This window comes from Hypanus sabinus, chromosome 7 (assembly GCF_030144855.1).
Source record: "Hypanus sabinus isolate sHypSab1 chromosome 7, sHypSab1.hap1, whole genome shotgun sequence".
In the NCBI taxonomy this organism is placed as follows: Eukaryota; Metazoa; Chordata; class Chondrichthyes; order Myliobatiformes; family Dasyatidae; genus Hypanus; species Hypanus sabinus.
Genome location: NC_082712.1, coordinates 170,949,688 through 170,976,394, shown reverse-complemented (window position 1 = coordinate 170,976,394; position 26,707 = coordinate 170,949,688). Strand labels below are relative to the sequence as shown.

The window sequence follows — 26,707 nt, the reverse complement described above, 5'->3', positions numbered from 1 at the left end:
TCTTCACAGGGCTTTAGACCGCCTGGACAACACAAACACCTATGTCAGGATGCTGATCATCGACTATAGCTCAGCATTTAATACCATCATTCCCACAATCCTGATTGAGATGTTGCAGAACCTGGGTCTCTGTATCTCCCTCTACAATTGGATTCTCGACTTCCTAACAGAAAGACCACAATCTGTGGGGATTAGTGATAACATCTCCTCTGTACAATACTGGGGCATCACAGGGATGTGTGCTTAGCCCACTGCTTTACTCTCTATAACATCCATGACTGTGTGGCTAGCAGTCATAGCTCAAATAAAATTATAAATTTGCTGATGATACAACCATTGTTGGTAGAATCTCAGGTGGTGATGAGAGGGTGTACCGCAGTGAGATATGCTAACTAGTGGAGTGGTGTTGCAGCAACAACCTGGCATTCAATGCCAGTGAGATGAAAGAGCTGATTGTGGACTTCAGGAAGGGTAAGACGAAGGAACACATACCAATCCACATAGAGGGATCAGAAGCGGAGAGAATGAGCAGTTTCAAATTCCTGAATGTCAAGATCTTTGAGGATCTAACATGTCAAAGCAGTTACAAAGAAGGCAAGACAGCAGCTATACTTCCATTAGGAGTTTGAAGAGATTTGGTACATCAACAAATACACTCAAAAACTTCTATAGATGTACTGTGAAGAGCATTCTGACAGGCTGTTTCACTGTCTGGTATGGAGGGGCTACTGCACAGAACTGAAAGAAGCTGCAGAAGGTTGTAACTTTAGTCGGCTCCATCTTGGGTACTAGCCTGCAAAGTACCCAGGACATCTTCAAGGAGCGGTGTCTCAGGAAGGTAGCTTCCATTATTAAGGACTTCCAGCACCCAGGGCATGTCCTTTTCTCAATCTTAACCATCAAGTAGGAGGTACAGAAGCCTGAAGGCACACATTCAGTGATTCAGGAACAGCTTCTTCCCCTCTGCCATCCGATTCCTAAATGGACATTGAACCTTTGGACACTACCTCACTTTTAAAAATATATGGTATTTTTGTTTTTTGCACGATTTTTAATCTATTCAATATATGTATACTGTAATTGATAATACTTTATTATTTTTTCTCTTTTATATTATATATTGCATTGAACTGCTGCTGCTAAGTTAACAAATTTCACGTCACATGCCGGTGATAATAAACCTGATTCTGATGACCGACAATTGAAGGAGGAGGAAGAAGTCATTGAGCTCCTAGCAAAATAATCTTGTTACCCTTAATTTCTCTATAGCTTTACTCCCTCACAAGCCCATCATATGATACTAAATTGATAATTGAATCAATGTTGGGGACTTCAATTAGACTTGGTTGAATCTCCCCTCTCCCCTCTCCCCTCTCCCCTCTCCCCTCTCCCCTCTCCCCTCTCCCCTCTCCCCTCTCCCCTCTCCCCTCTCCCCTCTCCCCTCTCCCCTCTCCCCTCTCCCCTCTCCCCTCTCCCCTCTCCCCTCTCCCCTCTCCCCTCTCCCCTCTCCCCTCTCCCCTCTCCCCTCTCCCCTCTCCCCTCTCCCCTCTCCCCTCTCCCCTCTCCCCTCTCCCCTCTCCCCTCTCCCCTCTCCCCTCTCCCCTCTCCCCTCTCCCCTCTCCCCTCTCCCCTCTCCCCTCTCCCCTCTCCCCTCTCCCCTCTCCCTCTCCCCTCTCCCCTCTCCTCTCTCCCCTCTCCCCTCTCCCCCCCTCTCTAAACTGTTAAAAACAGATATATGGGCATAGCCAAGCACACGCATGTCTCCATTTGCCAGAAACTTTTTGGATTATTCTAGTAGTGTTCACTATTGTGGCTTTCTGGACATTTACATAAATGTTGCTGTGTAGGCTGAATTGTTTAATGCTATTGTGTAGTGACTTCGGGATGATCCCAGTTGTTGATATTGCTATTGGGACAAAGTTCATGTTCCTTAGTCTTTCAAATTTGTCTTTTAATTCAATATATTTCTGGTGTTTTTCGCTGCTTGGTTCTGTATATTATGAATATTTGGAATGGCAATGTCTATTAAGTAAGTTGTTTATCCAGTTATTATGGATTACCCCATCTGTAATAATGGATTGCTCGTAATATAGTTTGTAGGACTGACTCAAACTGGATTAGGCTTGTATTTATATAGTAAGGTATGGTTTCTTTTATGAATTTTTATTTTATTTTAGTGAATGATGTTTGCCACTCGATCAAAGAGAGTTAAGCTGCTGCAGGATCCTGTAATGTGTTGGATTGTTTCTGTAATTATCGTATATAATTTGTTGGTCCCGTAAGTATATTTGATAATTTTTTGGTGTTGATCACCTGGTCCTGTATTGCCACAAGGAACCCTCTATTTCTGGGCTGATGTCTCCAATTTTGAGCCAGGTTTTCAATGCTTCTTTGTTGATACCAAGTCTGCTCAGATCGTGGTGATGCCTTCCATGGAAGGTCATGCTCTTCAAACTTTTTCTTTAAATATACTTCATTTTTCTCAGTTGTGCTTTCATTTAATTTTAATGGTGTGCACTTACCAGAAATGCATATGCTTGCATGAAGTGCTGAATCTTGTTATCCTTGATGTTTTATCTGACTTGTGTAAATTTTTTATTCCTCTTCCTTCTGTAGTGTTAATCTAAATGCAGTGTTTTCTAAAGTTGGTCATTTCAGTTATTTTTCTTTGTAAATTTTGCAGATCAGTTTTGGATCAAGATATTATGCAAAAAGAATATGCTAATATGGCTATAGCGAAAGTGTTTATTGCCTTTGTTAAATTTTCACTACTGAGCTCTGTTTAACAGGTTTTCTTAAGCCTTGAAATAAATTCTGTTGAAGGTTTTTCCTTTATTGCACTATGATCTATTTTCTTTGTTGCTACTCTAGATACTTATGTTTCATATTCATCCATGGGTTGTATTGTTTCCTGCTGTTCTGTTTTATATTTTACTAGCTGTGTTGCACCTTTGTTTAATGTTTTGCCCTAATCTAGTCCAAAGTTCATGCTTGTATCTTTAGAAAATAGTTATATTATTTGAATTATTTGCTTTGGCTTTACTGATGACGGAGTATATAATTTCAAATTGTCCATGTGTCAAGGTATAATTTGCCATCTCCAATGGGACCCCACCGCCAAGCACCTCCTTCCCCCACCCTCACTTTTTGCTTTCCGCAAAGATTGCTCCCTACTCATCTCCCTTGTCTATTTGTCCCTCCTCACTAATCTCCCTCCTGGCACTTACCCTTGCAAGTGGAACCTGCCCCTACACCTCCTCCCTCTCTACCATTCAAGTCCCAAACTTGAAGTGACAGTTCTCCTGTGAGTCTGTTGGAGTCATCTATGTATCCAGTGCTCTCAGTGTGGCCTCCTGTATTTCGGTGAGACTGGACATAGATTTGGACACCGCTTCGCCAAGAACTTGCACTCCCTCCACCAGAAAAAGCAGGATCTTCCAGCGGCTACCCATTTTAATTCCACTTCCCATTCCTATTCCAACATGTGAATCTATGGCCTCCTTTACTGTCGCGATGAAGCCACACTCGGGTTGGAGGAGTAACACTTTATATTCTATCTGGATAGCCTCCAACCTGATGGCATGAACATCGGTTTCTCTAACTTCTGGTAATGGCCACCTTCTCTTTCTCTCCCCCCCCCCCCCCACACTTCACCATTCCCCACCCCTTTTTCCCCCTCTCACCTCATCTCCTTGCCAACCCATCCAACCCATCACCTCTCTTTGGTGCTCCTCCCCTTTCTTTCTTCCATTGCCTTCAGTCCTCGCCTGTTAGATTACTTCTTCTCCAAGCCCTGTGTCAGTCTCACCAATCAACTTCCCAGCTCTTTAATTCACCCCCCCCCCCCCCCCGGCCTGGTTTCACCTATTGCCTTGTTTTTCTCCCTTCCCTTCCCCACCTTCTTAATCAGACTCAATTTTTTTTTCTCCAGTTCTGCTGAAGAGTCTTGGCCTGAAATGTTGACTATACTCTATTCCATAGCTGCTGTCTGGCCTGCTGAGTTCCTCCAGCATCTTGTGTGTGTTTTTTGGATTTCCAGCATCTGCAGATTTTCTCGTTTGTCAAGGTATAGTTCGCTTGGTTGTCCAATACAGTAAATTAGAGAGCGGGTTTAAAGTTGGACAAAACCATGATGGGCTTGGAGAGTTACCTAGAAAATGCATTATTGTTATTATTATTTCTTTTTTTCTTTTTGTATTTATACAGCTTGTTGGCTTCGTACTTTGACTGTCCTGTTGAGTGCGGTTTTTCATTGATTCTATTGTGGTTCTTGTATTTACTGTGATTGCCCCACAAGAAAATGAATCTCAGGGTTGATGTTGATCCAAAGTAAATTTATATAATATGAATACATTTTATGTCATAGTGACACATCTATACTTTAACAATAAATTTACTTTGAAGTACATCGGTTTATTACTGGCACTTGCACTGAGAGGTACAGTGAAAAACTTGTAATGAATTGATCTGTGTGAACAGTATGCACGACAACAGTGCATTGAAGCATTACAAGATAAAACAATAAGAATGCAGAATAATATGTTAAAGTTTGAGGTAGATTGTGAGGCTAAGACTGCATTTATTTGCTCACTCAAAGTCTTTAACAACAGTCTTTAACAACAGTTGCTTCTCTACTGTTAATTGTCCATGAACAGTGCCACATTATTTTGCTTTTTGCATTGTTTATATTATTGTAATTTAGTCACTTTTATGTATTGCATTGTACTGCTGCCTCAGTACAACAAATTTCATGACATATGTCAGTGATAATAAACCTGATTTTGATTCACAGGAAAATGACTTCCAATAAATTGTTTTCTTTGAATTGAATTTTGCTTGTGTAGATTCATGGATTGTACTTTGTTCCTGACCTGGCAAACCCAAAAGATTTTTGTGTTTTGCAGTTAAGGAACAAGAATGTATTAGTGATCATTCTAGGATATACTTACTGTCATATTGAAGTTTCAATCGTTCGACTTGATTTTGTCATAAGGAAGTCTTTTTTGTAAGCATTTGTGTGGTGATGAGTTAAGAATATTAATTCTCTGGGGAGAATGAAGGCACATTTGAGCATGTAATTATCATTAACACTGCAAATTAAATTAGTTTCATACAATTGGGATATTGTAGCGGTGTGCTACACACAGCGCTGGAATAACGACATGCAGACGGTGAGTTGCAGTTGTGTAAAAGATTTATTCAAACTTCGCGGTCTCGCTTTTAAGCCTTCCCGTTTCCGCCCTCCCCGGGCGGGAATGCTGTAGGGGGCACATATTCATAGTCCCTTCCTGTGCTCAGCTGGTGAAGAGGGCCTGGCGCCCTTTTTGGGGCTGGCTTCTCGCCGGTGCGCACCATTTTGTGAGCCAGTTCGAGTGTGTTGGAAAGTGGGTCACCATATAACCCCCCCCCCCCGAACTGGCAATGCACCCCCCCCAATGTCCACAGTCTGAGTCGGCCTCTATTTGGGAGGTCTGCCTCTGCGTCGCGGTGGCTGAGCTCCGACTGGCTGTGCCAAGTCCACATGGGCTGGTTTGAGTCGGTCCACTGTGAAAACCTCCTCTTTCCCCCCAACATCCAGCACGAACGTGGACCCGTTGTTTCTGATCACCTTAAATGGCTCCTCGTAGGGCCGCTGTAGCAGTGCCCCATGTCCGCCCCGTCGTACAAAAACAAACTTACAGTGCTGCAGGTCTTTGGGTATGCAGGTCGGGCTCTGTCCATGCTGTGAAATGAATTTGGGGCCAGGTTACTGAACCTCTCGTGTAGTCTGTCCAGGACTGCTGCGGGTTCTTCCTCTTGCCCCCTTGGGGCTGGTATGAACTCTCCTGAGACGAACAGGGGAGCACCGTACACCAGCTCGGCCGATGAGGTGTGCAGATCCTCTTTGGGCGCCGTGCGGATTCCGAGCAGGACCCAGGGAAGTTCGTCCGCCCAGTTAGGCCCTTTCAGGCGGGCCATCAGAACTGACTTCAGGTGACAATGGAAACACTCCACTGGTCCATTCGACTGTGGGTGGTAGGCAGTTGTGTGGTGTAGCTGTGTCCCCAAAAGGCTGTCCATAGCTGACCACAGGCTGGAGGTGAACTGGGCGCCTCTGTCGGAGGTAATGTGGGCCCGTACACCAAAGCGAGATACTCGGGTTGCAATCAGTGCTCGGGCGCAGGATTCGGAGGTGGTGTCGGTGAGCGGGACTGCCTCTGGCCATCTTGTGAACCGGTCTACGATAGGAGGTGCCGCACTCCTCGCGACACTGGCAGGGGCCCCACGATATCCACATGAATGTGGTCGTAACGCTGGTGGGTGAGTGGAACTGCTGCAACAGGGTTTTGGTGTGCCACTGCACCTTGGCTGTTTGGCACTGCATGCACGTTTTGACCCATTCACTGACCTGCTTGCAGAGTCTGTGCCAAATGAACCTGTTGGAGACCATCCGGTTGGTTGTCCTGATGGAAGGGTGCGCTAAGTTGTGAATGGAGTTGAAAACTCGCTGCCGTCAGGCTGCCGGGATGATGGGGCGAGGTTGGCCAGTAGCTACGTCACACAGTAGGGTCCTCTCACCTGGGCCCACGGTGAAGTTGTGAAGCTGCAAACCAGAGACTGCAGTTCTGTAACTGTGGATCTCATCGTCTGCCTGCTGCGCCTCCGCCAGCGCTGCATAGTCCACCCCTTGGGACAGGTCCTGGATGGTAGGTCTGGAAAGTACGTCCGCCACAGCGTTGTCCTTTCCCAAGACATGCCGGATGTCCGTCGTGTATTCAGAGATGTAGGACAGATGTCGCTGCTGGTGGGACCACCTGGGATCAGACGCCTTCGTGAACCCAAAGGTAAGCGGTTTGTAGTCCGTGAATGCGGTGAAGGGCCTACCTTCTAAGAAGTACCTGAAATGCCGGATTGCCAGGTATAGTGCCAACAGCTCCCAGTTGAAAGCAATGTATTTGAGTTTGGGTGATTATAGGTATTTGCTGAAGAATGCCAGGGGTTGCCAGCAACCCTTGATGAGTTGTTCTAGCACTCCACCAACTGCTGTGTTGGATGCGTCCGCTGTGAGGGCGGTAGGGATGTCTGTTCTGGGGTGCACTAGCATGGCGGCGCTTGCCAAGGCTTCTTTGGTTTTAATGAAAGCGGCTGTGGCCTCTTCGTCCCAGGTAATGTCCTTGCCCTTACCTGACATCAGGATGAACGGGGACGAATGATTCAGGCTGCTGAGGGGAGGAAGCGGTGGTAGAGATTCACCATACCCACGAATTCCTGCAGGCCTTGTGTGTTGAGTGTGTTGAGTCGGGGGAAGTGGCGGACCGCGTCTACCTTGGCGGGCAGAGGGGGTTGCCCCATCTTTAGTAAACCTGTGGCCCAGGAAGTTGATGGTGTTGAGTCCAAACTGGCATTTGGCTGGGTTGACTGTTAGGCCGTATTCACTCAGTCGGGCGTAGAGTTGACGGAGGTGGGACAGATGCTCCTGATGACTACCGCTGGCTATGAGGATGTCATCCAAATAGAAGAATGCAAAGTCCAGGTAGTGTCCCACCGTGTCCATGAGCCGCTGGAACGTCTCTGTGGCGTTCTTTAGGCCGAACGGAGTGATGAGTGCTGTTTTGGGAATTTTGTCCGGATGCATCGAGATTTGATGGTATCCCTGGATGAGGTCTACCTTGGAAAAGATCCTTGCGCCGTGCAGGTTTGCTGCAAAGTCCTGAATGTGCGGCACAGGGTAGCGGTCTGGTGTTGTAGCCTCGTTCATTCTGCGGTAGTTGCCCCATGGTCTCCAGCCCCTTGTTGCTTTGGTCACCATGTGCAGGGGGGAGGCCCATGGGCTGTTGGACTGCCGTATGATCCCCAATTCCTCCATCCTCTTGAACTCCTTCTTTGCCAGTCAGAGCTTGTCCGGGGGAAGCCTTTGAGCACGGGCGTGGAGGGGTGGTCCCTGGGTCGGGATGTGGTGCTGCACTCTGTGTCTGGGCATGGCTGCCGTGAACTGCGGTGCCAGAACTGATGGGAAGTCCGTCAGGACTCTGGTGAATTTGTTGTCGGACAGTGTGATGGAGTCCAGGTGTGGGGCTGGCAACTTGGCTTCACCCAGGGAGAACATTTGAAAGGTCTCTGCGTGGACCAGTCTCTTCCTTGGCAGGTCGACCAGTAGGCTGTGAGCTCGCAAAAAATCTGCCCCCAGGAGTGTTTGGGCCATGGCGGTCAGTGTGAAGTCCCATGTGAACTGGCTGGAGCCGAATTGTAGCCGCACCATACGGGCACCGTAGGTCCGTATTGTGCTGCTATTTGCGGGCTCTGTTGCGGGTGTTGTAACTCGTGAGAGGTAAGATGCTGATCTCGGCTCTGGTGTCGACCAAAAAGCGGCGTCCCGACTATTTGTCCCAGACATACAGGAGGCTATCCGGATGGCCAGCCGCCGTAGCCATCATTGGCGGCTGGCCTTGGCATTTCCCAGGAAGTTGCAGGGCGGGCTTATGTGCCCCACCGCTGGTGGTAGAAGCACCCTTGTTTGTTGGCCTCCGCACTCCTGCCCCTGGGTTTTGTGGGCTCTGCTGCCGGGCCTGGTCTGGTCTGCTGTTGGGCAAGTGGCTTGGTGATCTGTGCGACGGACGCCCCACTCTCCTTCTTGGCTTTCCACAGCACATCTGCCTGGGCCGCCACCTTCCGTGGGGTCACTGAAATCCGCGTCGGACAGCAGCAGGCGTATGTCCTCGGGCAGCTGCTCCAGGAATGTCTGCTCAAACATGAGGCAGGGCTTGTGTCCTTAAGCCAAGGCCAGCATCTCGTTCATTAATGCGGACTGCGGCCTGTCTCCCAAACCATCCAGGTGCAGTAAGTGGGCAGCTCGCTCACGCCATGAGAGTCCAAAAGTCCTTATGAGTAGGGCTTTGAATGCTGTGTATTTGCTGTCCTCCGGGGGCGACTGTATGAAGTCCTCAACCTGACGGCTGTTTCCTGGTCGAGGGAGCTCACCATGTAGTAGTAACCTGTGGAATCCGAGGTTATCTGCCGAATGTAGAATTGGGCTTCTGCTTGTTGGAACCATAGGTGAGGTCGCAGCATCCAGAAGCTTGGCAGTCCAGAAACTGCATGAACAGATGCGGCATCATTCATATTCAGTCCAAATATCGTTTGGGCTGTCGGGGTTACCAATTGTAGCGGTGTGCTACACACAGCGTTGAAATAACAACATGTAGGCAGTGAGTTGCAGTTGCGTAAAAGATTTATTCAAACTTCGCAGCCTCGCTTTTAAGCCTTCCCGTTTCTGCCCTCCCCGTGCGGGAATGCTGTAGGGGGCGCGTATTCACAGTCCCTTCCCGCGCGCGGGCTTTTCTCCTTGCTGGTGAGGAAGGCCTGTCGCCCTTTTTGGGGCCGGCCTCTCTGCCGGCGCGTGCCATTTTGTGAGCTGGTTCGAGTGCGCTGGAAAGTGGGTCACCACAATATTACTGTATTAATGTTTGGAAAATGTTATTGGCTAATTCTTTTTCTTCTGTTGTAGGGACTTTTTGGCTATTTTAGCTTTTTAAAAAAAAGTCTATTGACAAATCAAACTGGGCAGAAAAGTGCACTATCAAGTAGTATTTTTAATTTCTTGCTGGAAGGCAACAATTGCACTTTGACTTGGGAGTGAGAATGTCTGGGTTGGGTGTGGTCTTTGATCCTGCTTTACTGAGGCAGTGAGAAGTGTAGACAGAGTCCATTATGAGAACATTTGTGTCTCTGATGTGCTGAGCTGCACTCACAGCTTTTTACAGTGTCTTTTTGTCTTGGGCAAAGCAGTGATGCATCTGGATAAGGTGTTTTCTATGGTGTATCTATAAATATTGATGACGGTGAAATTGGATAAGCCAAATTTCTTTAGCCTCCTGAGGAAGTAGAGACTTAATGTGCTTTCTTGGCCATGAGCTATACCAGGACAGGCATATTGGTGATGTTCATTCCTTAGATCTTGAAGGAGTTCACTCCTTAAAACTTGAACCTAACCCTCTTGACCTCAATGCCTTTGATGTAAATAGGAGCATGTGCATTGTGCCCACCCCCCCAGAAGATAATGATCAGCTGGTCAGCTCTTTTGTGAACAGTGAGGGAAAGGTTTTTATGCTACAGGTGGCCCCCGTTTTTCAAACGTTCGCTTTACGACAGCTCGCTGTTACGAAAGACCTACATTAGTACCTGTTTTCGCTAACCAAAGAGGATTTTCACTTTTATGAAAAAAAGACACCCGCTTTATACGTGTGTTTACCCTGGGAAAGACTACCATGGGCGTGAAGCCTTGTGCTTATGCGTTTACGTGCGCATGTGTATACGTGCCGATTTTTTTTTTTCTCCAAATTGATTTTGGTTCGCTGTCTTCCTGATTTTGATAAGTGAAACTACACCGTACATACAATATTTCTACTCTTTCCAACCTGTGTATTTATCATATCATTCCTGCTTTTACTATATGTTTGTGTTATTTTAGGTTTTGTGTGTTATTTGGTATGATTTGGTAGGTTTTTTTTTGGGTCTGGGAACGTTCAAAAATTTTTTCCATATTAATCACTGGTAATTGCTTCTTTGCCTTAAGACATTTCGGCTTACAAGCAGTTTCATAGGAACACTCTACCTTCGGATTGCAGGGGAAACCTGTACTATGCCACTATACGCTCTATCTAGAAAGGTCGTCCATCAAAGTCATGCAAAACGGTGTGGCTTTATTGATGTACCTCATAATTTTTGCGATCTGATGATGTAATTTGCAGTTACTGCAGCATATCTATATGCAAAAAATAATTTATTCTAATAGTTATATCTTTAATTTTCACTATCAGATAATTCATTTTCTTTTTATGAAGAAATCAAAAAACTGTTATTAGCAGTAAACTAGCAAGAACCCCCAACATTATACAACAAATAATGACTTGAAATTTACAAAAGCAGCATGTCTTGCAGTTGGACGTTTACAGCGTTCGTGGTCTGGATAGTGGACTTAATGTAATAACAATTCTGGGAAGTAAACCTAACATTCATACCTACTCCGAATTGATTGAAGTCACAGACAAGACCAATAATATTTTTGTCTTTGGTATCCACTGAAATGGCCTCTCAAAGAGATAGCCAAGAAAGGCTGGTGTTGTCAGCAAAGTCTATATACTATAGTTGAATAAATGAAGAGTGCCTTGCACTTAAAATACCATTATGTACCAATAACAATCAACCAGTTGTATCATAATTTTATATGTATGAAAGTATCTGTACAATATTTCTTATCATATTTAGCCATTTCAATGATTGTGTATTAGGTGCCTGACGGGAAGTGACTTCTTTAATAACCAACTGTGATGCCGAATTTTCTTTAACATTTTTATGCATTATAAACCCAGACAGAAATTCTGATCTATACCTGCTAGATAGAGAAACCAACATCTGCACGTGGGCCAGCGGGGGTTTTTTAGGAAATTCAGCCATGCTAGAAATGATATGTATAGATTTCTGGTAAATTCAAAATTGGCTTGATATGTTCCCATTCCTTCTAAGGTTGAACATTGACTCATAGATAAACTATTGAAAGTATCAATGAAGAAGTACCTTACCACAGGAAAAAAGAGAAATATACCAGCAAAAATGGAAATAATTACAAGTGTATGGAAATTCTACAGTAGTGGAATGATCTTGCACCTTAAATGTTCTCTTGAGTATATGTTCATGCTCTTCTGCTACTGTAACCCATCCGCTTCAAAGTTCGACATATTGTGTGTTCAGAGATGCTCTTCTGCACACCACTGTTGTAGTGTGTGGTTATTTGAGTTAAGACCAACGCACACAAATTGCTGAAGGAACTCAGCAGGCCAGGCAGCATCTATGAAAAACGTTGGCTGTAATTTTTTCCATTGATGCTGCCTGGGCTACTGAGTTCCTCCAGCATTTTGTATGTGTTGCTTGGATTTTACAGCATCTGCAGATTTTCTCTTGTTTGTTATTTGAGTTAATGCAGCTTTCCAGTCAGCTTGAATTAGTCTGGCCATTCTCCTCTAACCTCATTAATGAGTTGTGTTCATACACAGTATTGCTGCTCACTGGATGTTTTTTGTTTCTCATACCATTCTCTATAAGGTCTAGAGACTGTGCATGAAAATCCCAGGAGATCAGCAGTTTCTGAGATACTCAAGCCACCCTGTCAGACACCACCAATCATTCCATGGTCAATGCCACTTAAAATACATTTCTTCCCCTTTCTGATGTTTGGTCTGAACAACCGAACCTCTTGACCATGTCTGCATGCTTACATGCATTGAGTTGCTGCTACATGATTGACTGATAAGATACTTGCATTAACAAGCGAATGTTCCTATGTTTTTTATAGGCCACCCAATAGTAACAGGGATATTGAGGAGCAGATATGGAGACAGATTCTGGAAAGGTATAATATTAACAGGGTTGTCGTGGTGAGAGATTTTAATTTCCCAAATATGGATTGGCATCTCCCTAGAGCAAGGTGTTTAGATGGGGTGGAGTTTGTTAGACATGTTCAGGAAGGTTTTTTGACACAATATGTACAATATGACACAATATATATCTACAAGAGGAGAGACTGTACTTGGTCTGGTATTGGGAAAGGAACCTGGTCAGGTGTCAGGTGTCAGATGTGTCAGTGGGAGAGCATTTTGGAGATAGTGATCATAATTCTATCTCCTTTACAATAACATTGGAGAGAGATAGGAACAGACAATTTAGAAAAGCATTTAATTGACTAAAGGGAATTATGAGGCTATCAGGCAGGAAATTGGAAGCTTAAATTGGGAACAGATGTTCTCAGAAAAGTACAGAAGAAATGTGGCATAGTTTCAGGGGATATTTGTGTGGAGTTCTGCACAGGTACATTCCAGTGAGATAGGGAAGTTATGTAAGGTGCAGGAACCGTGGTGTACAAAGCCGTAATAAATCTAGTCAAGAAGAAAAAATCTTACAAAAGATTCAGAGAGCTAGGTAACGTTAGAGATCTAGAAGATTATAAGGCTAACAGGAAGGAGCTAAAAGGAAATTAGCTAAAAGTGGCCATGAGAAGGTCTTGGCAGACAGGGTTAAGGAAAACCCCAAGGCATTCTACAAGTACGTGAAGAGCAGGAGGGTAAGACATGAACAAATAGGACCAATCAAGTGTGACAGTGGGAAAGTGTGTATGGAACCAGAGGAAGTAGCAGAGGTGCTTAATGAATACTTCAGTATTCACTATGGAAAAGGATCTTGGTGATTTAGTGATGACTTACAGCGGACTGAAAAGCTTGAGCATGTAGATATTAAGAAAGGATGTGCTAGAGCTTTTGGAAAGCATCAAGTTGGATAAGTCGCCAGGAATGGATGAAATGTACCCCAGGTTACTGTGGGAGGTGAGGGAGGAGATTGCTGAGGCTCTGGCGATGATCTTTGCGTCATCAATGGGGACAGGTGATGTTCCGGAGGTCTGGAGAGTTGCGGATATCGTTCCTTCATTCAAGCAAGGGAGTAGAGATAGCCCAGGAAATTACAGACCAGTGAGTCTTACTTCAGTAGTTGGTAAGTTGTTGGAGAGAGACAGGAATTATGAACATTTGGAGAGGTATGACATGATTAAGAGTAGTCAGCATGGCTTTGTCAAGGGCAGGTCGTGCCTAATGAGCCTGATTGAATTTTTTGAGGATGTGACTAAACACATTGATGAAGGTAGAGCAGTAGATGTAGTGTATATGGATTTCAGCAAGGCATTTGATAAAGTACCCCATGCAAGACATTGAGAAAGTAAGGAGGCATGGGATCCATGGGGACATTGCTTTGTGGATCCAGAATTGGCTTACCCACAGAAGGCAAAAAGTGGTTGTAGATGGGTCATATTCTGTTTGGAGGTTGGTCACCAGTGGGGTGCCCCAAAGATCTGTTCTGGCACCCTTACTGTTTGTGATTTTTATAAATGACATGGATGAGGAAGTGGAGGGATGGGTTAGTAAGTTTGCTGATGACACAGAGGTTAGAGGTGTTGTGGATAGTGTGGAGGGCTGTCAGAGGATACAGTGGGACATTGATAGGATGCAAAACTGGGCTGAGAAGGGGCAGGTGGCGTTCAACATAGGTAAGTGTGAAGTGGTTCATTTTGGTAGGTCAAATATGATGGCAGGATATAGTATTAACAGTAAGCCACTTGGCAGTGTGGCGGATCAGAGGGATCTTGAGGTTCAAGTTCAAAGGACAGTCAAAGCAGTTGAGCAGGTTGACTCTGTGGTTAAGAAGACGTATGGTGTATTGGCCTTCATTAATTGTGGAATTGAATTTAGGAGCCAAGAGGTAATGTTGCAGCTATATAGGACCTTGGTCAGACCGACTTGGAGTACTGTGCTCAGTTCTGGTTGTCTCACTATAGGAAGGATGTGGAAGCCATAGAAAGGATGCAGAGGAGATTTACAAGGATGTTGCCTCGATTAAAGAACATTCCTTATGAAAACAGGTTGAGTGAACTGGGCCTTTTCTCCTTGGAGCGAAGGAGGATGAGAGGTGACTTGATAAGAGGTGTATAAGATGATGAGAGGCATTGATCGTGTGGATAGTCAGAGGCTTTTTCCAGGGGCTGAAATGGTTGCTGCAAGTGGACACAGATTTAAGGTGCTGGGGAGTAGGTGCAGAGGAGATGTCAGGGGTACTTATTTTACGCAGAGAGAGGTGGATGCGTGAAATGGGCCGCCAGCAACAGTGGTGGAGGTGGATATGATAGGGTCTTTTAAGAGACCTTTAGATAGGTACATGGAGCTTAGAAAAATAGAGGGCTATGGGTAAGCCTAGTAACTGCTAAGGTGGGGACATGTTTGGCACAACTTTGTGGGCCGAAGGGCCTGTATTGTGCTGTAGGTTTTCTATGTTTCTATTATAATATCTCCAGTGTCATTTTCTATTGGTCCTATATCTACCGTTGGCTGTCTTTTACCCTTTATATACTTAAAAAAGCTTTTAGTATCTTTGATATTCAACACCAGCTTCCTTTTATAATTCATCTTTTCCTTCCTGATGACCTTCTTAGTTTCCTTCTGTAAGTTTTTAAAAGCTTCCCAATCCTATATCTTCCCACCAGCTTTGGCTTCCTTGTATGCCCTCTCTTTCGCCTTTACTTTGACTCTGACTTGTCAGCCACGGTAGTGTCCTTCCATTCGAAAATGTCTTCTTATTTGGAATATATCTGGTCCAGCCAAATAGACATCATAGCCAACAAAGGTCAGTAAAGTTGCTCCTTCCTCAAGAGACTAAAGAAATTTAGCATGACCATGTTGACCCTTACCGATTTTTATCAGTGCACACCAAAATGCATCCTGTATTAGTTTTTGCTAGTGTTTTTCAAAATCAGTAGTGAAGTAATTGGTGAACTTGTAATAATGCTGTCAGCACTTAAATTTCTGTGTGTTATTAACTATTAGTTTTGATCTTCCTCAAGTAAAATACACTGTGTTCTGCACACTTTCTGTTCTTTTGACAAAAGATCTATAGTTTCAATTTTGTATTTTAAAAAAATGGTTGTTGATGGCAATGAACCAAGTTTATTTGTTCCAAATTACTTTTGAAAGGCGTTTTGGGCTATTTCAGTGGACATTTAAGAGTCTGTCATGTTAATGTGGGTCTGATTCACAAAAGCTGTACCAGAGATCCCTAAATAAGATTAGTGAACTTGAGGGGGTTTTGTGTTTCCAGATCATTAGTCCAGGCCCCTGAATTACTAGTTCAGTACTGTATATTCTGTGCTGCAGCTCTAAATTACATGAAAACATTTCCTTGGTTCTGATCATGAGGAAGTTCTTTTGTTATTACAGATACAGGATGTATGGTTAACTTGAATTAATGTTGAGAATTAAATTCTTATAGAGGGGAATATTGTGTACATCACCTTGAGCCTGGCTGAACTTTTTGAATATTTTGTCCATTGTGAAGATGGAACCTCTGATAAATCACTCATGCCTTAGATTGCCAGTGATGATGGAGTGATGATGGTATGCTGTAATGACTCAGCATGAGTATTAAAATCAGAGTTTTCTGATAGCACAAAATTTATATTCAGCTCTTCTGAATCCATGTTGTTACAAGATGAAGCGGAAAATGCACTAACTGAAATATTAATACCCATGTACTATTTTCTTCAATAATTACAGTAAAACTCCAATAATCCAGCATCTTCAGGGCTTTACTGGTAGTATATTGGATCTTCCCAATATATTTTAAAATCACTTTTCTTTACATAGTGTAATAAGTTCTCCAGTGAACCTGGTGAGTTTAAAGGGAAGAAATGGAGTCCAGTGGCTTTAAACGTAGTGTAAGAAATGGGGCTCTAGTGATTTTTAAAGGGAATGTGGGTAATGGAATTCATGTGGGAATTAGAACCAGGTGATCCTATTGCCAAACCATCTAGTTTTCCAAAAAGATTGTGTAGCAATTTATCTGAGTTTTATAGCAGCAATCAAGTGGCAAGGCTATCATAGAGAACTCGTGGCATAAAATTGGATCTAAAAGCTTCAATGTCTTCAATTGAGAAGTCTGATTTCACAATAAATTACCAAGAATTTTGCTGTCATCTGTGTTTTGGTTAATCCAGATTTACCTATTTGAATTAAATTCTGATGGTTTTTAAAAAAATTTTGCTCCAGTGAGGGATTTCACTGTTGGGGGTAAAATTTTATTGTTTGCCCTCATGACCTGTCCAAGTAATACAGCTCATTGGAAAATAATCTAGTTGACAATACAGAACATCATAATCAGCTGCATTATCTGTTTCCAGTTAGTGTTTCTTACTCTTATTCCTAGTTTATGACAACTCAGACACGAAAGTCAAATGGAATACCCTTATTTACAGGTTCAAATAAGGTCACCCAGGTTAGTTTCAGTTTATTGTTGTCATTAGTAAACATACAGTCTAAATGATATTGAAATTTAGCATCTTGCAGCATCATCACAGCTAATTTTCATGACATTTTTGTAGCTGAGGTGTTTTGGAGACATGCACTTTACGGATCATCTAGAAATTTAGTTTAACATCAAAAGAAACATGCAATATGATATTTGTAGTGATTTTTCCATTATCTAATCAATGATATTCTGCTGCTGTGAGAGCTTCAGTAGAATTACAACTTGGATCCCGTACTATCTCTTGACTTTAACTCACTGCGTATTTGGAAAGGTGACCTTCCATTGGACGGAGTCGACCATGGATGCTACATCCAAACTGTCTGTAATGCGTAAGCTGGGGCAGTATGATATGGAGAGAAACTATTGCCCATACACTCCCTTCATGCAGCTGATGAATTCAAAGGAATGACAGAAACTGAAACAGTTTTGGAAAGGAATGTTTATTTTAAAAGCTTGATCAAGAGCTTTCATTTGTATCCTGTTTTCTGCCTGAGTAATTTTAAGCACCTTTTTAAAAAAAATTCCCAGCGTTGTTTTTGATTCGGACTAACAAGTATTCCAAAAATTGGCACAGCCGTAATTAAGATGAACGTGTGTTTGCACTTGGATAACTGAGTTCCTAATCACTTCTGTTTTTGTTCAGTGCTAAATGGAAGCCAGGTGGTTTATTGTGGAAGCTCTTGCCTCAGGTTACACTTGTGCAAGTTCTGACAGCCAAATATCTTTTAAGGCAGTTTGACATATAATGAATGCTTAGATCAGGGGTGGGCAAACTTTTTGACTTGAGGACCACAAAGGGTTCTAAAATTTGACGGGAGGGGGCCGGACCAGGAGCAGATGGACGGAGTGTTTTGGTAATACACCTCATAAGAGAAAATAAAATATCATGGGATATGTAGAAAACATGTGCTTTAATTTCAATTGAAAATGAACAAATGCATTACAACAAAATATCTATCTTTGAAGTCCCATGGTATTTAGCTATTTATTGAAATGTCTTTTAAAACACTGAAAATTAAATGAATAAAATACAGCTTTTTTTAATAGTAACAGTTATTATTTTAAAGCACTGAAAATTCTGTTATCCTTCAAGATATTATCATCACTCTCCTCCTGACTGTCTTTATTTCAAAAACAGTAGGAGATGCAGGTCTACTTGTCCTGCTCCTTCTTATTCAATTGTCCCCTGTGCCAAAACTCAACAACGACCTGCACAATGACAGAACAGTGAGAGCGCGCCAATATGTGGAGCTCTGTGCTCACAAATCCCCGCAGGCTATCTTCCTTAGCCGGAACGCTGGCTAATTGTGAGCCGGTTCGGATGTGCCAGGAAATGGGTCGCCACAAGGTCACAAAGTAAAGCGCAAATGTGGAGTAATACGCTGCATCTCAACAAAGGTCAATGTATATAGAGTGCGTCATCTATTGGGAAAACGCCAGAATTGCGGGGAAAAAAACGTTAACAAGGTTTATTAATATAATTTCATCAAGTTTTGCAGGCCGGATTAAAAAGCTTAATGGGCCGCATATGGCCCGCGGGCCGTAGTTTGCCCATGCCTGGCTTAGATCAATTTTATGCCAGTAGTAGTAGTAGTAGTAGTAGTAGTAGTAGTAACTTGAAGGCTTCCATGTGGAAGAATCTTTTGCCTTTTGTATACTCGCACGATTACCATGTTCAAAGAACAGAGATGCAGTTGAAAAATATATAGTTAACAAAATATACAAAATGTACGGTGTATCAACAATTATTCCATTGATTAGGGAGACTTTATGGATCCAGCATCTCCTCTGTTAAAACTGCTGGATTTCCAATTCTTGCTGTGAAGTTCAAAGTAAAATTTGTTATTGAAGTACATACATGTCACCACATACAAACCTGAGATTCTTTTTCCTATGGACATGTTTAGCAAATCTCTCAAGCAGTAACTGTAAACAGGATCATTGAACAACAAACTGTGCAAATGCAAATATAAATAAATAGCAATAAATAACAAGAGCATGACATAACAAGCTAAAGAGTCCATAAAGTGAGGCAATTGGTTGTTGGAACTCCAGAAACAGAATGAATGTAGTTATCCCCTTTTGTTCAAGAGGGTTATACCGGTAATTTGAGGGCGAGTAACTGTTCTTGAACCTGGTGGTGTGAGTCCTGAGACAACTGTACCTTCTACCTGATGGCAGCAGTGAGAAAAGAGCATGGACTGGGTGATGAGAATCTTTGGTGGATGCTACTTTTCTATGGCAACGTTTCATGTAGCCATACTGAATGGTTCGGAGGGCTTTACTTGTGATGTACTGGGCCAAATCCACTACCTTTTGTCAGTTTTTCTGCTCAGAAGGCATTGGTGTTCCCATACCAGTCAGCACACTTTCTACCACACATCTATAGAAGCTTGCCAGGGTTTTTGATGCCATGCCAAATCTCCTCAGTCTCCTGAGGAAATATAAGAGCTGTCATACTTTAATTGCAATTATATTTATATGTTGGGATAGGAGTTACAAGTTAAGGTTTTGTTTCAGTGGAAAAAGGCAATATATAGCATCTTTTATTTGCAATGGATAAGTGACTAATTAGCCTGATACAAACATTTTCAAGACTTTGAGAGAGAGAGAGAGAGAGAGAGAGAGAGAGAGAGATGCATATGATGTGTGCATAAGGCACAGCCAAATTATCATTTCCATTATTGTAGTTCATACAAGTAATGTTTAAATTTCATTTTAGTCATAGAACACAACAGCATAGAAATGGGCCTCTTGGCCCACCCAGCCCGTGTTGAACTATTCTGCCTTGTTCCATTGACCTGAACCTGAACCAGAACCATCCATATACTTATTAAAATTTCTCTTCAATGCTGAAATCGAACCCACATCCACCACTTCTGCTGGCACTCATTCCATATTCTCACCACCCGCTGAGTGAAGAAGTTCCCCTTAAATATTTTGCCTTTTGTTCTTAACCTATAACCTTTAGTTTTAGTCTCATCTGACCATAGTTACATTTACCCTATCTACACCCCTCATGCTTTGTTAACTATATTTCTTTATAACTGCATGAGTGCAATTTGAACATGGTAATTGTGTGAATATTGTTTTTCAGATGTAGACTGATTTCTATTTTTGGTATAGACCATTAACAATATGACCCATTATGATTTGTATCATGATTTGTTCATATTCTTGCCCACTGTTGGTTGTCATATCACATTGCCAAGGTTTATGAATAATAGAATAGGATACTGGCTACTTGATCCATCACAAACAATAGAAAATCTACAGATAGAACATAGACATATAACATAGAATAGTACAGCACAGTACAGGCCCTTTGGCCCACAATGTTGTGCCGACCCTTAAAGCCTTCCTCCCATATAGCCCCCCACCTTTAATTCCTCCATATACCTGTCTAGTAGTCTCTTAAATTTCACTAGTATATCTGCCTCCACCACTGACTCGGGCAGTGCATTCCACACACCAACTACTCTCTGAGTAAAAAGCCTTGATCTCATATCAACCTTGAACTTCTCACCCCTTACCTTAAAGCCATGTTTTCTTGTATTGAGCAGTGGTGCCCTGGAGAAGATGCGCTGGTTGTCCACTCTACCTATTCCTCTTAATATCTTGTATACCTCTATCATGTCTCCTCTCATCCTCCTCCTCTCCAAAGAGTAAAGCCCTAGCTCCCTTAATCTCTGATCATAATGCATACTCTCTAAACCAGGCAGCATCCTGGTAAATCTCCTCTGTACCCTTTCCAATGCTTCCACATCCTTCCTATAGTGAGGTGACCAGAACTGGACACAGTACTCCAAGTGTGGCCTAACCAGTTTTATAGAGCTGCATAATTACCTCGCAACTCTTAAACCGTATCCCTCGACTTAAGAAAGCGAACACCCCATAAGCTATCTTAACTACCCTATCTACCCGTGAGGCAACTTTTAGGGATCTGTGGACATGTACCCCCAGATCCCTCTGTTCCTCCCCACTCCCAAGTATCCTGCCATTTACTTTGTACTCTGCCTTGGAGTTAGTCCTTCCAAAGTGTACCATCTCACACTTCTCTGGATTGAACTCCATCTGCTACTTCTCAGTCCACATCTGCATCCTATCAATGTCTCACTGCAATCTTCGACAATCCTCTACACTATCCACACCACCACCAACCTTTGTGTCATCTACAAATTTGCCAAACCAATGGAGCTGAGCTCCACCAAAGAATTATCTATCTCTGCACTTCTTGGCTCTGCACTCCCTAGTAGTCTGCCCAGATCAATAGCTAATCCTCTTGTTAGACACACTTTGCGTAAATGGGCTCAGATCAGGAAATGCTATTGTTTCCAGGGGTTTTCCGTTTCCAGCCCTATTGCTCATAATCACCTTTTTTTAACCTACTACATACGATTCAGCATTCCAGGTTTGGTATAGGAAGGGCATTAGACATTTTGAAGATCTTTTCATTGATAATCACTTCGCTTCCTTTCAGCAGCTCTCTGTTAAGTTCAATCTGCCCAATGCTCATTTTTTCAGATATCTCCAAATCCGACACTTTATTGCTCCTTTAATTCCTAACTTCCCTGAAATGCCTGCGAAAAATGCTATGGACCTATTTCTTTCCATGAATCCACTAGGTAAAGGCTTAATTTCAATCATCCGAGATAAACTAGCGGCCTTACGATGGGCCCCCATGGATAAAATCAAAATGGCCTGGGAGCAGGATTTAAATATCTCCTTATCTGAGGAGAGCTGGGATTCAGTTCTCAAATTGGTTAACTCAGCCTCTCTTTGTGCTCGCCACTGCCTTTTACAGTTTAAGATTGTTCATAGAGCCCATATGTCTAAATCTAAACTATCTCGATTCTACCCTAGCGTTAGTCTGCTCTGTGATAAATGCAAGAGGGGCTTGGCCTCTCTCATCCATATGTACTGGTTCTGTCCTAGCTTGGAGAAATTCTGGAAAGGTGTCTTCACTACGTTATCGTGTATTCTGAATCAGCACCTAGAACCAAACCCCTTAATTGCTCTGTTCGGTTTTTGGGGCGAGACAGATTTATGTCTGGGTCCGACCAAATGCCGAATATTATCCTTTGCCTCTCTTCTGGCTAGACGCTTGATCCTCCTCAGATGGAGAGATGCTGCCCCGCCCACTCATCCTCAATGGCTTATCGACATCATGGCCTGTTTGGACCTCGAAAAAATTCATTATTCAGTTCTCAATTCGGATCTAAAGTTCCATAAGATCTGGGGACCTTTTATCGAGTACTTTCATAACCTTCCTCTTGACTAGGGTTTTTTTTTCTCTTCGGTCCCTTGCTTTCAGCTCCTTTTTTTTTCTGGTAGAAGGCATTATTATCCTCTGTTGCTGAGTGTATTCACAGTCTGGGAGCTTGGCTGTCCTGACTTCTACTCTCTATATTGTGTTGTGGTTGGTCTGGAGTTGCTGTTGTTTTTTCTTGTGTTGTGGGGTTTGGGGAGGACACTAAGCTTACTTGTCTTTAATTTAGGTGCTTTTTTTTTGCTAAATTCTTTTCCTTTGTAACATATTGTTATAGTATGCTTAATTTTGCACTGTTTTAATGTTCCTCATTGGGATTTGGGGTTTTTAATTTGTAAAATGTTTTGAAAAACTAATAAAAAAAAATTGCCAATCCACTCTTCTACCCCCAGGTCGTTAATAAAAATCACGAAAAATAGGGGTCCCTGAACTGATCCTTGCGGGACACCACTAGTCACAACCCTCCAATCCGAGTGTACTCCCTCCACCACAACCCTCTGCTTTCAGACGGCAAGCCAATTCTGAATCCACTGGCCTAACTTCCCTGGATCCCATGCCCTCTGACTTTCTGAATACGCCTACCGTGTGGAACCTTGTCAAACTAAAATCCATGTAGATCACATCCCCTGCACTACTCTCATCTATATGTCTGATCACCTCCTCAAAGAACTCTATCAGGTTTGTTAGACATGATCTGTCCTTCACAAAGCAATGCTGACTGTCCCTGATCAGACTATGATTCTCTAAATGCCCATAAATCCTATTTCTAAGAATCTTTTCCAGCAGCTTTCCCACTACAGATGTAAGGCTCACTGGTCTATAATTACCCAGACTACCCCTACTACCTTTTTTGAACAAGGGGACAACATTCGCCTCCCTCCAATCCTCCGGTACCATTCCTATGGGCAACGAGGACATAAAGATCCTAGCCAGAGGCTCAGCAATCTCTTCCCTCACCTACAAACCTCGTGGAGCAGCCTGGGGAATATTCCATCAGGCCCCGGGGACTTATCTGTCCTAATGTATTTTAACAACTCCAACTCCTCCTCTCCCTTAATATCAACATGCTCCAGAACATCAACCTTACTCATATTGCCCTCACCGTCATCAAGTTCCCTCTCATTGGAAAATACAGAAGAGAAGTATTCATTGAGGACTTCGCTCACTTCCACAGCCTCCAGGTACATCTTCCCACTTTTATCTCTAATCGGTCTTGCCTTCACTCCTGTCATCCTTTTGTTCTTAACATAATTGAAGAATGCCTTGGGGTTTTCCTTTACCCTACTCGCCAAGGCCTTCTCATGCCTCCTCCTTGCTCCCCTCAGCCCCTTCTTAAGCTCCTTTCTTGCTACCCTATATTTCTCAATAACCCTATCTGATCCTTGCTTCTTAAACCTCATGTATGCTACCTTCTTTCACCTGACTAGATTTTCCACCTCACTTGTCATCCATGGTTCCTTCACCCTACCATTCTTTGTCTTCCTCACCGGGACAAATTTAACCCTAACATCCTGCAAGTGATCCTTAAACATCAAACACATGTCCATAGTACATTTTCCCTGCAAAAACATCATCTCAATTCACACCCGCAAGTTCTAGCCTTATAGCCTCATAATTTGCCCTTCCCCAATTAAAAATTTTCCTGTCCTCTCTGATTCTGTCCTTTTCCATGATAATGCTAAAGGCCAGAGAGTGGTGGTCACTGTCTCCCAGATGCTCACCCACTGTGAGATCTGTGACATGACCTGGTTTGTTACCTAATATTAGATCTAGTATGGCATTCCCCGAGTCGGCCTGTCAACATACTATGACAGGAATCCATCCTGGACACACTTAACAAACTCTGCTCCACCTAAACCGGGGGTCGGCAACCTGCGGCTCCCGAGCCATTTGTGGCTCTTTCACCTCTGTGCTGCGGCTCCCTGTGGCTTTGGGAAATAATTGGTCAGTATTTAATTAAAATGTATTTTATGTTAGTTTGTTAGCTTTTGAAATGTAATTATGGTGATCTTGTACAACCTAAGTGTAGCGACACATTTCCTGCCACATCCGAAACGGCTCACAATTAGCCAGCATTCCGGCTAAGGGAGATAGCCTACGGGGGTTTGTGAGTACGCGTCTTTTGCAGCATCTGCGTCCATGGGGGCTGGGTTGAGGGAGGCTTAAAAGCAAGGCTGTTTAGTTCGAATAAAGCTATCTTTGACTGCAGTTTACTGACACCGCTACAACATGTTTTTATCGCTGGCTGTCCAGACGGAAGGTGCTGAAACGCTTTGTCGCGTGTCTGGAAGAAGTGAAAACTTTCCTGGGCAGCAAAGGGCTCACCTTTCCTGAGCTGGAACAGCCAGAGTGGCTGGAAAAGCTACACTTCATGGTAGACATGACAGCGCACCTGAACACGCTGAACACAGCTCTTCAGGGGAAAGGACGTACAGCCCTGCACATGTTGGAGGATGTTTTGGCATTCGAGCGCAAGTTGACAGTGCTTGCCAGAGATTTACAGAAAGGCACTTTGTCTCACTTCCCCAATTTGAGAGAGTTCAAACAAGGTCACGACATGATAATTTCGGAGTATTTACATTCTGCAATCATCGCAATGCAAACATCGTTTGGGAAACGCTTCTGTGAGTTCAGAGAGGAAAAAAACACATTATCCTTCCCGGTCACTCCCTTAAGCATCGATCCTTCCCTACTGAATACGACTGCATTGGCAGGTGTGAGTCAACCTGATCTTGAGATGGAACTGGCCGACATAGCCGACAAAGACATATGGGTGTCCAAGTTTAGACGCTTGACAGCAGACCTTGAAGATGTTGCCCGTCAGAAGGCCGTTCTTGCTCAGAAACACAAATGGAGTGATATTGAAAACCTCACAGATGACAGCTTGCGATCCTGTGTAAAGATGAAGGTGACATCATACAGCTCTGATGTGCAGACGCTGTGCGCTGAGGTCCAGGAGCAGAAATCCCATTAACCAAGTATGATAAATATTTTAATTGCCTATTATTTTACTTATATTCATATATTTTCATTGTTCAGTGAAATAGTCCTTTCATTTTTCAGGATGACAGCTGGCTGACGTTATTTTTGGTTTGCTGCTGGCGGAAAATTTAAGTTCGGCGTTTTTCATAAATACAAGAAGGACTCAAATAGACATTGAATATTTTACTTAAAAGTAACTTTCAACCCAACGTCTTTTTTTCGGAGTTCAAAATGTTTTTGTTGCATGCAGAAATGTAATTTCGTTTTCTCTGCAGGAGTTCATCAATTTCATAAATGCAACACATTATAGTTTGTTTATACATAGCATAAAGGCAAAAAAAACGTTGTATGCAGTGTTATTTCATTTTAAATGTCAAACGGGTTTTGCGGCTCCCAGTGTTTTCTTTTCTGTGGGAAACGGGTCCAAGTGGCTCTTTCAGTGGTAAAGGTTGCTGACCCCTGACCTAAACCATTGGAACTAATCAGGTGCCAATCAATGAATTTAGAAGGATGAGAGGGGATCTGATTGAAATATATAAGATTATTAAGGGATTAGACACGCTGGAGACAGAAAACATGTTCCCAATGTTCAGGGAGTCCAGAACCAGAGGCCAAGAATAAGGGGTAGGCTATTTAGAACAGAGTTCAGGAAAAACTTTTTCACTCAGAGAGTTGTGGGGGTCTGGAATGCTCTGCCTCAGAAGGCAGTGGAGGCCAATTCTCTGGCTGCTCTCAAGAAAGAGTTAGATACTCTTAAAGGTAGTGGAGTCAAGGGATATAGGGAGAAGGCAGGAACGGGGTACTGATTGTGGATGATCAGCCATGATCACATTGCATGGCGGTGCTGGCTCAAAGGACCAAATGGCCTACTCCTGCACATTTTGTCTGTTGTTTATAAGGGTAGTTAAAGTCACCCATGATAACAACCCTGTTATTTTTGCACCTTTCCAAAATCTGCCTCCCAATCTGCTCCTCGGTATCTCTGCTGCTACCAGGGGGCCTATAGAATACTACCAGTAGAGTAACTGCTCCCTTCCTGTTCCTGACTTCCACCCATATTGACTCAAAAGAGGATGCTGCGACATTACACACCCTTTCTATAGCTGTAATAGTATCCCTGACCAGTAATGCCACCCGTCCTCCCCTTCCCCTGCCTCTCTATCCCCTTTAAAGCACTGATATCCAGGAATATTGAGAATCCATTCCTGCCCTGGTACCAGTCAAGTCTCTGTAATGGCTGTTACATCATAATTCCATGTATGTATCCAAGCTCTCAGTTCATCACCTTTGTTCCTGGTGCTTCTTGTATTGAAGTACACGCACTTTAGCCTTTCTACTTTTGCACCCTTTATTCTGCTTCTCTTTCCTCAAAGCCTCTTTATATGTTAGATCTAGCTTTACTCCATGCACTATACTTGCAGTTCTCGCATGACCTTTATCCTCCTCCACCTCTGCTCTAACACTCTGGTTCCCCTCCCCCTGTAAATCTAGTTTAAACCCCCTGGAGTAGAACTAGTAACCCTTCCTTCAAGGATGTTAGTCCCCCTCCAGTTCAGGTGCTTCCCGTCCTGTTGGAACATG

At 43.3% G+C, this 26,707-nt stretch overlaps 1 protein-coding gene across 5 annotated transcripts in view; it reads left to right on the top strand.

The window, feature by feature from the left end:
- Positions 1–26,707, top strand: part of qser1 (glutamine and serine rich 1) — a 146,564-nt gene that overhangs the window by 42,271 nt on the left and 77,586 nt on the right. The window contains exons 1-2 of one of the 5 annotated variants that reach the window (XM_059976111.1): positions 2,166–2,278; positions 3,932–4,066. The exons of 2 other annotated variants lie outside the window; for them this stretch is intronic. In XM_059976111.1, the coding sequence (XP_059832094.1) occupies positions 2,181–2,278; positions 3,932–4,066 (233 nt within the window). In that variant the 5' untranslated portion in view covers positions 2,166–2,180. Of the gene's footprint in view, positions 1–2,165; positions 2,279–3,931; positions 4,067–26,707 lie in introns of those variants that run through there. 2 more of the 5 variants (XM_059976112.1, XM_059976116.1) reach the window with 2 other exon arrangements.